Genomic DNA, 11,841 nt, shown 5'->3' on the forward strand with positions numbered 1-11,841 from the left:
TGCTTGGAGTAGTCTCGAACAATCTTGGCTTCCCACCAGGAAGGGAAGGAATTCTGGGTACACTTTGTAAAAGCAGCAAAGCACATTCATTGCTGGCTCTGGGGCTTACTATCAATAAATTACCCATCTTCCTGGGCCCAAGTTGGTTACATGCATCACATTTCACTGCTTCAAATGAGCTAGTTGGCATTATTTTACAGATTTTTAAAATTTTAACATTGAATTTAATATTAAACTTCATTCTTCGGTCATCAAGTGGTCAGCTTGGGATGTTATCAAATTCCTGTGGTGATAACTTTCAGGGTGCGTTAACTGAGCAGCTAATTGTCCTCTTGAAATTTAGGTTGTGGAAAACCCACATCTCTATTTAGATCAAGTGAGCATCCATCTAGTTAAAAATCAGACACAAGGAATGAACGCAGGAATAGGCCATTCAGCACCTTCTGCCTGCTGTACCTTTCATTAAAATTATCTCTGGCCTACTTCAGCACATCTTTCCTGCATTAACCCCATATCCCTTCATCTTTCATATCTTAAAAGCTTTATTGATCTTTGTCTCGAATGTACTCAGCAACTGAAATTTCTTTTGGTTTCAAGAATCACTGTTAACTTTGTGAAGAACTTTCATCTCTGTCCTCCTTTGATTTCTGACATCTAATTAGGAGGAGCATTAATTCCTCATCTACCCAGTTAGGCTTGTTTAGGATTTGTATTTGAATGAGATCACCACTAGAGGGTGTGAGCTAAATCTGCTTATTCTCTCCTTGTACATTCCAGGAATCACTTGACTTCACTCTAACCTTGTGGACTTCCTATCTAATATTCCAGGTGTAATTTCACCGGGACCCTGCATACTGACAGTAAACCTTTGTGGTAATAAACCTGATTCTGATTCAAATCTTCTTGCACTAAAGGCAAAAGTATTATTTCCCTTTCCAATTACTTACAGAGCCTACATTTTAAATTCCAGCACAAGACATCTTGTCTCAAAATACTAGCACCTTCTAATCTCGTTACTTGCAAACATACTGTTCTTCTGATTTTTTTTCTCTCTATGAAGCAGGATGACCTCACATCAGTCTACATTGTATTTCAACTGGCACATTCTTACCCATTCACTTGGTCTGTCTATATCCCCCGAGGCCTTTTGTGTCCTCTTCACAGCCCAAACTGACAGCTGCCTTTATATTATAGCAAGCTTAGATATCTTGCACGTATTTCGATTATCCAAATCATTTGTGTGGATCATGACTGTGGCTTCAATACCAATCCTAATCCCAGCTTCCCAACCTGAAAATTACTCATTTACCCACACTGTTCTTTGTGCACTAACCACTCCTCAAAGCACATACTTAGCCCTAATACTATGTGGTCGCATTCAGTTTAATCGGTCAGTATAGATGTTGTGTCTTAGCTGTCTAGATACACAAGCCAGGGCAGTACAATATGGAGAGGAAGCTGTTGCCCATATAGCAAGCTCCACCTCTCCACACATCTGATGAACCCAAAAGAACGGCAGAGACCAATACAGTTTGGCACCAGCATTGTCACAGAAGTGCCAGTCAGCGTGAGCTCAACGTAGGACTGCCTTAGGGACTCCAGCTCTGGGTTTACTGCTGAAGCCTTCCCCATGAGTGGAAATAGCCAGAGGGCAATGGAGGTTTGAGATCAGAGTTCTCCTTCTTGATGAGCCCCATCTGCCCAAAGCGACTGGTTTTAAGGCACCAGAAACCCGCCTCTGCCCCTTCTCCTGTCAGTAGAAATGGTTCCACCACACATGAAGACCAGGAGCTGGACGTGGTTGTCAGAGGCTATTTGAGTCACGTACCATTGGGAGCATTTAATAGGTAGCGGAGTTTGTCCCCATTACCACTCCCAGGTAGAACAACCTTAAGGAATATTATCCAAGCAAGTCTGGGCTTGAGGAATGACAATTTAGCCTAGCTGCTGTGATTAGTGTTGTAAATGCGGGTGTGTGGGAGTATAGAATTAGGAGCTGCAGTCTCAGAATAAGGAGTACATTCAAGATGGGTAGGGGCTTTGAATGTATAAAATAAACAGAATTGATTTCTAGATATTAAGGGAATGGAGGGACATAGGAATAGCGCAAGAAGGAGGTGGAAGATCCACTGTGGACTTAAAGCATGCTGGAGAATGCTCAGGGGCCCAAGTGACCTACTTTTCCTGTTGTGTTCTTGGAGCAGCTAACAACTGAAGCTGCAAAACATCCTTGTGTAAAATCTCCCTCTCTCTGATCTATCAAACTGCACTCCCAGAGCTAGTCTGGTCAGTCCATTAGCACTTTCCTGCTTTTTTCTTTGGAGTGAAGGAGGATGAGAGGTGACTTGATAGAGATGTAGTACAAGATGAGAGGCATCAATTGAGTGGATAGCCAGATACTTTTTCCTAGGGCAGAAATGACTAATACAGGTCCACAATCCCTTATCTGAAATCCGAAAAGCTCGGAAAACTGAAGTTTTCTTCGTGGAGTGTAGAGCATGTTGTAACAAGGCTTGTTTGGCGCGCCAACAGCTGACATCACTCAGATGTGACATGACAGCACTATCAGAGGCCGCCAGACATCAGTTGTGGCTCAGCGCTCATACTGGTAACATTGACGAATTTGCCAAGATAATATCTGATGAAAACCTTAGCCTTGAACAAATTTACAATGCTGATGAGAGAGCAACAGCAGGTTTCAAAGATGCTAAGGACAGGTTAACTATTCTCGGGTGTACCAATGCAGCAGGCACACACAAGGTGAAGTTGGCAATGATTGGAAAAAGCCAACATCTGAGATGTCTGAAAGATTGTTTAGACATAAACCTGTGTTAATGAGACAGATGACAGTTGAAAAAGTCTTTAAAAACGCCGTCTGTCGTAGTGCTGCTTCATAAATTGAGAATCCTGTTCCTGGCCCATCAGGTACCTGTACGTATTTAGCTTAGTTTGAACCTGTATATGTCCTAGAGTATTTACGTTCTACATTTATTCCAATAAGTCATTTACCATCTGTTTGACTTGGTTTGTTTGAAGCTGTATGTTTTTATGTTTTTGTTGGAAATAAAATGTACTAATGTATTTATGGTCTATAATTGTCCCACTATTTCATTTATCAGTATATTACTCTATAAATAAACTGTAATAGTATTTGTAAAAGAGTGCAGATCGGGAAAACCTGGAAGTTCTCTCTCCAGCACTGGTTGTTTGAGCATATACAGACATTTTTCTTGTCATTATTCCCTAATCAATACAGTATAACAACTATTTACATAGCATTTACATTGTATTAGGTATTATAAGTAATCTAGAGATGATTTAAAGTGTACGGGAGGATGTGCGTAGGTCCGGAGCTCCCCCAGGTCCTAAAGTCCATCCGCACTGAGACAAGTTAATTATCAATTTTCTGAAATCTGAAAAATTCTGAATTCTGAAATGCAACTGGCCCCAAGAATTTCGGATAAGGGATTGTGGGCCTGTACCAGACGGCCTAATTTTAAACACAAGAAAATCTGTAGATGCTGGAAATCTAAAGAAACAGACACAAAATGCTGGAGGAACTCAGCAGATCAGGCAGCATCTATGGACAAGAGTGAACAGTCAACATTTCGGGCTGAGGTCCTCCTTTGGGACTGAGGGAAGGGGTGAGTGAGATGCCTGAATTAAGAGGTGGGGGAGGAAAAATAGGCTAGCTGGAGGGTGATAGGTGAGCCAGGTGGGTAGGAAAGGTCAAGGGCTGGAGAAGAAAGATCTAATAGGAGGGAAGAGTGGACAGTAGGAGAAAGGGAAGGAGAAGGGGACCCCGGGGGAAGTGATGGGCAAGTGAGAAGAAGTAAAAGGTCAGTGGGGAATGGAGGAAGGGGGGCTGATTTTGTTCACTGGAAGGAGAAATCGATATTCATACCATCAGGGTGGAGGGCACCCAAATGGAATATAAGGTGTTGCTCCTCCACCTTGAGGGTGGCCTCATCTTGGCACATAGAAACAGGAATGGGAATCAGGATTAAAATATTTGACCACCGGGAAGTCCCCCTTGTGGCAGTTGGTGTGGAGGTGCTCGGCAAAGTGATCCCCCAATTTATAACTGGTCTCACCAACGTAGAGGAGGCCGCATCAGGAGCACCAGACACAATAGATGACCCCAACAAAGTTGCCTCACGTGGAAGGTCTGTTTGGGGCTCTGAATGGAGGTGAAGGAGGACATGTATGGGCAGGTGTAGCACTTGGGCCACTTGCAGGGATAAGTGCCTGGAAGGAGATTAGTGGGGAGGGACTAATAGACCAGTGAATCATGGAGGGAGCGATTCCTGTGGAAAGCAGGAAGAGGGGGAGGTAAAGATAAAGGCCTAATTTTAAGCTGATTTGAGGAAAGTATACAGGAGTGTGGGTGACAGAAGTTTCTTTACACAGTGGAGAACACAGATCATAGGAAAAAAATGGAGGTCTATGTAGGAGGGAAGGGTTAGATTGATCTTAGAGTTAGTTGAAAGGCTGGCACAACATTCTGGGCCAAAGGACCTGTACTGTACTGTATTATTCTATGTTCGGCTATGAAATCAACTCCATGAAACACTTGTTTCTTAGTTCCCCTTAAAACTTGACAGGGTTCCTAATCACCATATTTTCATTTGCACATATACTTGGTTAATAATGCTCCTGTGATGACCCTTTACTGATGTTAAAAGAACACAATATTTGCTTGTTTTTGTAGAGTAAGCTATGGCCAATTATTTAAACCCATTCTCTGACCTTAAACACCCATGTCAGGTAGTATGTAATGTTGCTTGGTCAATTAATGCTTCACACTGTTTTGCAGAATCAAGGCAGCAGCATGGATGCCCTGTCAATGGACACTGTCTGCAGGCTGTATGAGGTGGGCCGTCAGCGGTTGGCTGAGGAAGAAGATGAAGAAGAAGATCAGGTTTGTATAATATTAATAGATTCTCAAACAGTTAAGTATTACACGCCAATACTTAGACTCTGGTCATGATAGGGCAGTTGTCATTGCTCTTAATTTCATTCACTATCATTTGGCCCTGGCACACCAAGTACATGTTTCACGTTGCTCTGTTGGTTCTGTGAGCTGTTCGGGATCAGATCGAGTAGAGTTACAAGTTTGATGTTTTGGGGGGTGGAGGAGAGCAATGTTTTGTTGTGACGTTAAATGTTAGTTTGCTTTCATGGCAGGAGAATGCTACTAGTAGGACAGTTTTCACAGATTTGTTGCTGTTGCCTGTCTTTTTATTTAAGAATGTGCTCTTCTTCTTTCATTGCCTCTGCAAATCCCAGTCTAGGTAATTTGTCTCCACATGAGCAGACTTTTTTTTTTTTTTACCAGAGTTGTATCTTAAAGTTCCTTGGCCCTGAACACTTAGAAAAACAGATTTCAAGATATTAAGAGATCAGCTTTCTTTATCACATGGACTTTGAAACAGTGAAATGCGTTGATTGTGTCAACGATTAACACAGTCCAAGGATTGTGCTGGGAGCAGCCCACAAGTGTTGCCATGCTTTCAACATAGCATGTCTACAACTCACTAACCCTAACACTGATCACAGCAAGAAAGTACAGATAAATATGATTAATGATGCATAGCAGAGGGAAAACCTTTTTACTTGTAAATATTGCAGATAAACCAAATGGTAGAACAGTCAGAAAAATCATCATTTTTATCAACTTCATATATTTTAGCACAAAATTACTGCATTAGCCACCCTCACCCCTTCTATTCCACCACAAAGCTACAACTTGTCTTTGGAAACGCAGCACAACTAACTTTCACTTCGTCATTTCTGGGCATGACTGGTGTGATGCTCTAGCTGTCTCTGAGGAAACTGGCTAGCTGGATCACGCAGAAGGGGCACTCAGGAGTCTACGGCATTGCTGAGTACCTTGGAATCATGTATGGGCCACACTTAGTCAGATTACCTCACAGAAAGGAGTTAAGTTTTTTTGCTTTCCAGGTTAATCTATTGTTCATAATATTAATTCATATGGTGGCATTCAAACTCGTGCCTCTAGATCAGGAGTTTTATGCCGTGTACTACCATTAACCGAAGGGTCCATTGACCGCAGGTTGGGAACCCCTGCTCTCTATCAGTGGTCAGGCCTCTGCAAACTTGTTTTGGTAATTTAATCTTGTTCAACAATGCAAAAGAAATGTTAAGGATTATTTCAGTGTGAGACTGTGAGATGAAATCTAAAATTAGCTTGCCTGGGTAACAATGTAACCGGCCACTGTTAAGCAACCTTATTGGGAATTACCATGTTGAATATTTCAACTTCTGCATGATCTGCATTGAGTCTTTTCTTGTCAGTGGCTATTAAATTTTGAGAATGTGACTGAACAAAGCTGTGGCGAACAGAGGTTGCTTGACTGGGGTTTGGATCTGTTAGCAAATATCCCTGCCTAGGATCAGCCCTTCACCTGGGAGGAGGAAAATACCATCTACATCACTGCACCACGTCAAGCAAGCTGCCCCAGGTTTGGCTGCTGCTCTGCACCAAGGTAGATGTCTTTGGCTGGAACATAAGTGTCACTGGCTGGCCACACAGACCTTTAAGCCAGGATGGAAGAAAGAGTTTTCAAATCAGTGCTGCTGAAGGAGATGCCTCTTCCGTTTGACCTGTTCCATAGATTCTCACTTGGTAGCAAGGGTTTGCTGGTACAAGTTGTACCGGATTCCAACAGAAATCTCTGCCATTGCAAAATAAGCCGGGGAAATAAGTCCAGAAATGACTGAGACAGCGTTAAGGACAGCGTTAAAATTAGATTTGAGATTTTCAGAGTGGTGTCTCCTTCACAGAAGAGTGACAGTAATTGTTAGAGTAATACAGCGGAGAAACAGGCCCTTTGGCCAACTCTTCCATGCCGACCAAGGTGTCATCCAAATTAGTACCATTTTCCTGTATTTGACACATATCTCTAAACTTTACATTCCATCTATTTGTCTAAATGTCTTTTAAATATTATGTTTGTCCCCATCTCTGGCAGCTCATTCCATCTACCTACCAGTCCGGAGGAACTCAGCAGGTCAAGCAGCATCTATGGATGGGAAAAACAACCAACATTTCGGGCCGACCCTTCACGGTGAAGTCCTGATGAAGGGTTTTAGCCCAAAACTTCAACTGTCTATTCTCCCCCCCTCCCACAGATGCTGCCCGATCTGCTGCGTTCCTCCGGCATTTTGTGTGTTGCTGTAGATTTGCAGCATTTACAGAATTTCTTGTTTGTCATGTACTTACCATTCTTTATATGGATATTGTTTTCTCTCTGATCCTTTTTAGACTCCCCTAACCAGAAAAAAACAACTGTGACCCCTCAGCTTACTAATGCCCCATTTTATCAACGCCACGGTCCGGGAGCAGAGTCGGGAGGTGAGGGGTGGTGGTGTCCCAGTTCTCCCTAGTAAAGCCTGAACCTTCCAGTCCCAGTAACATTCTCGTGAATCATTCGTAACATCCCAACACTTGTTCTCAGTGCCCTAAATAATGAAGACAACTGTGACAAAAGCCACCTTCGCCACTACCTAGTCTACCTAGATAGAGCTATGTATCTGTGTGCGTCGCTCTCTCTGTTCTACAACGCTCTCCAGGGCCTTATAATTTGGAATTCTTCCATCAAAAAAGTGAAGCCAGATTAGTGGGGGATTAGTAAGTTTAGTGTTTATTTGCTCCTTTAGGGCTGTTAAAGGGATGTGAAGTGATGGTAAGAGTTTAGTAAATAGACAAGATACAGATCAGGTAATTGAAGATGGAACACGTTCACTGGGCCTCTTCCTGTTTCTGAAACTTTTAAGTTTTACACATTTTGAAGGAAGGATTGACCAGATAATGAACAAAGTTAGTGATATTGTTACTGTCGCAGGAGGAAGAGGAGGAGGAGGAGGACGATGATGACGATGATGACGACGATGATGACTCCGAAGATGATCTAGACGACTTGGATACTGACCCATTGCTGGAGGGCGAGGATGAAAACAATGGGAGCGAGGCGAATGCAGCTGAGGATGGTGAGCAGGACTTCACACCATCTGACGAGGAGGAGCTAGAGGCCCTGCTGGGTAATGGCGAAGATGATGCTGGGGAGGACGACGAGGATGATGATGAGTGGGAGGACATTCTTGAAGATTGTAAGTGTTTTTTCACATTGACGTACAGTTACAAGAAAAAGTTTGTGAACTCTGCAATTACCTGGTTTTCTGCATTAATAACTCATAAAATGTGGCCTGATCTTCATCTAACTAGCCTAAATAACATGCAAACAATTGTACTAGTTCTCATCAGTACTGAATACACCATTTAAACAATCACAGTCTAGGTTTAAAAAAAGTATGTGAACCTCTGGGGTAATGCCTCTACAAAAGCTATTTGGAGTCAGGTGTTCCAATCAATGAGATGAGTTCGGAGGCGTAGGTTGTAGGGGTGCCATGCCCTATGAAAAAGACACACAAAGTCAGGTTACTGACAGAGCCTGCTCTTCTCAAGAAAGACCTGTTATGTGCACCTTGCCTTGATCAAAACAACTTTCAGAGGACCTTAGAAGAAGAATTGTAGAGATGCATGAAGCTGGAAAAGGCTACAAAAGCATTTCTAAAGACCTGAATGTTCATCAGTCTCCAGTACGAGAAATTGTCCACAAATAGAGGAAACTCAGTACTGTTGCTATTCACCCAAGGAGTGGGCATCCTACTAAGATCACATGGAGAACACAAAGTGCAATGCTGAAAGAGGTGAAAAAAGAACCCAAGGGTAACAGCAAGAGACCTGCAGAAATCTATAGAACTTGCTGAAGTCTCTAATGTGTCCACTATAAGAAAAACACTGAGCGTAAATGGTGTACCTGGAAGGACACCATGGAGGAAGCCATTGCTCTCCAAAAAGCATATATTGCTGCATGTCTTAAATTTGCAAAAGACCAGCTGGATGTTCCACAACACTTCTGGGACAATGTTCTGTGGACAGATGAGACACAAGTTGAACTTCTTGGCAGAAAGTACTATGTTTGGAGGAAAAGGGGCACTGCGCACCAAAACTTCATCCCAACTGCGAAGCAAGTTGAAAGGAGCATCATGGTTTGTGGCTACTATGCTGCCTCAGGGCCTGGACAGCTTGCAATCATTGAGGGAACAATGCGTTCCAAATTGTATCAAGACATTTTACAGGAGAATGTCAGGGAAGCAGTCCATTGTCTGAAGCTTAACAGAAGTTGGATGATGCAACAGGACAATGATCCGAAAGACAAGAGTAAATCAACAACAGAATGATTGAAAAAGAACATTTATTTTGTGTGGAATGGCCAAGTCAAAGTCCTGACTAATCCAATTGAGATGCTGTAGTGTAACCTGTAGAGGACTGTTCATGCAAGGTTTCCCAGAAGTATTGATGAACTGAAACTGCTTTGTATGGAGGAATGGTTTAAAATTCCTCCTCGTCTTCCTGCTTGTCTGATCAGCAGCAACAGAAAACGTTAGGTGGACGTTATTTCTGCTAAAGGAGAGTCTACCAGTAATTAAATACAAGGGTTCACATACTTTTCCCAGCCTGGACTGTGAATAGTTAAGCAATGTGTTCAATAAAGACATGAAAAGTACAATTGTTTGCGTGCTATTAGTTCAGGCAGATTGTGTTTGTCTATTATTGTGACTTAGATGAAGATCACACCATATTTTATGAGTAATTAATGCAGAAAACCAGGTAATTACAAAGGGTTCACAAACTTTTTCTTGCAACTGTATTTAGATCTGACTCCCAACAAAGTTTCTAAATGTGTAGACTCTGCATTGCTGTTCATGGACAAATGAAGCTCATAACTTTTGTTTGTCCACCTGGCACTCACCCCGTTCCCTGCTCCTTCAGCACCTTCCCTTCTCCTTGACAATGGACACAAGAGAATGCAAGCTGATGTTAATGGAGAGCATTAATCACTCATGAGCAGCAAAGCATCCCAAAGCTCTCCACAGACACAGAATGATTTCAGAGTGTGGTCACTTATCATGCAGGGAGGTGGCTGGTCTGTTTTCTATCCTGCCAGGACAATAGGAACAGCATTTTGTAAAACTACTGATTTGAGGAGATCTTCGAAACAGTGCCATGGGGTCCATCCAGAAAGGTGAACAGTGCCAGTTTAATTTATGCAAGTGGCAGCTGGTCGACAGTGCTCTGTTGATGCTTGCACCCAGAGTGGGCTAGGCTCTTATGCTAACCCTATCAAATTAAGTACTCAAGTTCTGACTCGTAGCTGACGTTAAGAGGTGAGTAATGCCTTGGCAACATGGTGAGCATCTCTGCACAAGTTTTCCTAAGCCCTTTTACCAGCAGGCGATGTCCTATTTGGTGTATTCGCATGGTTGGTATTCAATGATGTGGTTTCAAGGGGTAAGGAGAAGAGAGTCCATAGCAAAGTAGCTAAAACCCAGTGAAATTCCACGTTTAACTAAGCTTTGGATCATTTGTCGTAGTGGTTACTAATTGTTCCCTTTTCTTAACCCAGCAGATAGCACGGATAACTCTGACCTGGAAGATGATGTCATCCTGTCCCTAACTGAATGAATGTTCCACGTGAATTGGTGGACCCAACAAGAATTGAGGTGCCCAAGTGTAAGGCACATCCCTCCCTAGGGAAAGCAAAGCAAGCGTAATGAACGTTTTTTTCAGGGTCCGTGAGTTCAGTCCTGAAATATTCACACGCAGAGAGGGGAACAGAGCTGGAACAAATCTAATTATCAAAGTAGTGCTACCTTTCCCGTCGAATTGTGTGAAACTGAAGAGACTGTTCAGCTGCTGCAGGCTGTAAGCTGTGGAAGAACCGTGCCTCAGAGGTAGAGAAGTTGTGCATGGTGTGGCCGTCACAGCTTCAGGATATGGAGACACAGTGCATTTAAAGCAGAGAACTTTTTTTTTTATGGATTTTCTAGGGGACATTTGTTTGTGTGTGAGTGTGTAAATATAAATATATATAAAAGAAAAGAGCCATATATTGAGGATGGTCATAATGAAGAATTGGGCTGTAATTTTCCATTTGTAATGTCAAAAAGTAAAGCTTTGAAACTGAGTTCAATGCCCTGCTCACTGCATCCTGCTAATGCTCGTCTTTTAACATTAAGGGCCCTCTCAATCAGTGTTACAGAAAATAGTTTGTGCTTTCGTTGCCATAGTGTCTTGGGTGTAATAAGTGTTGGTAAATTCATCAGGATCTTGAGACACAAGATGAACAGATATGCCAATAAGTGATCAGTTTGAATTGAAATTCCAAGTGACTAATGTGAATAGCAGTTGTGGCTCTGTGTTTCCCTTGTATCTGGCACATCTCCTCCACATCCAACCTGCATTGACAATCAAGGTACACATCATGGAGTTCTTTTTGTTTTAACTTGTCTTTACTGTCGATCCAGCACCAGCCAAAACATCTTTCAAAAGAGCTAGAAGAGAGGAAAAAAAGAAAATGAGCTGCCTCATCATAACTAAGTAAAAGCTGATCGGGTTTCATGGACTGCATTATTGAACACAAAGCATGTAACTTTCTGCTTGGGATTTCAGAATGACTATTCCTGAGTTCTGAGTGCAGAGCACAATTCTCCTGACAGTTGTGAGTGGGTGCTAACTGGACATTTTCTTTAAATGCATTTGAGAGTATGCACAAATGAAGTGCACAAGTACAATGTGTGATACCATGTGTGCACACTGTTCCCAGGTATGTACATGCAAACATATATGCAGACAAGCATAGACACATTCGCAAATTCTGTTTGCTCCTTGCTCATCGTTAACTCCACTGATAGTATTGCCTTACAAAGTTAAGGAGAAATGCTGACCTGTGGAACGAACACAGTTAAACATCA

The 11,841-nt window shown here is 42.4% G+C and overlaps 1 protein-coding gene across 6 annotated transcripts in view; it reads left to right on the forward strand.

Moving 5' to 3' along the window:
* LOC140211163 (DDB1- and CUL4-associated factor 1-like) overlaps positions 1-11,060 on the forward strand; it is a 95,608-nt gene extending 84,548 nt beyond the window's left edge. For 5 of the 6 annotated variants that reach the window (XM_072280699.1, XM_072280698.1, XM_072280701.1 and 2 more), the window contains 3 exons: positions 4,817-4,921; positions 7,869-8,133; positions 10,494-11,060. In XM_072280699.1, the coding sequence (XP_072136800.1) occupies positions 4,817-4,921; positions 7,869-8,133; positions 10,494-10,552 (429 nt within the window). In that variant the 3' untranslated portion in view covers positions 10,553-11,060. The remainder of the gene's footprint in view (positions 1-4,816; positions 4,922-7,868; positions 8,134-10,493) is intronic. The other variant, XM_072280703.1, reaches the window with a different exon arrangement.
* Positions 11,061-11,841: the final 781 nt, after the last annotated feature.

The sequence above is a fragment of the Mobula birostris genome, chromosome 16 (genome assembly GCF_030028105.1).
Source record: "Mobula birostris isolate sMobBir1 chromosome 16, sMobBir1.hap1, whole genome shotgun sequence".
NCBI classification, from domain to species: domain Eukaryota; kingdom Metazoa; phylum Chordata; class Chondrichthyes; order Myliobatiformes; family Myliobatidae; genus Mobula; species Mobula birostris.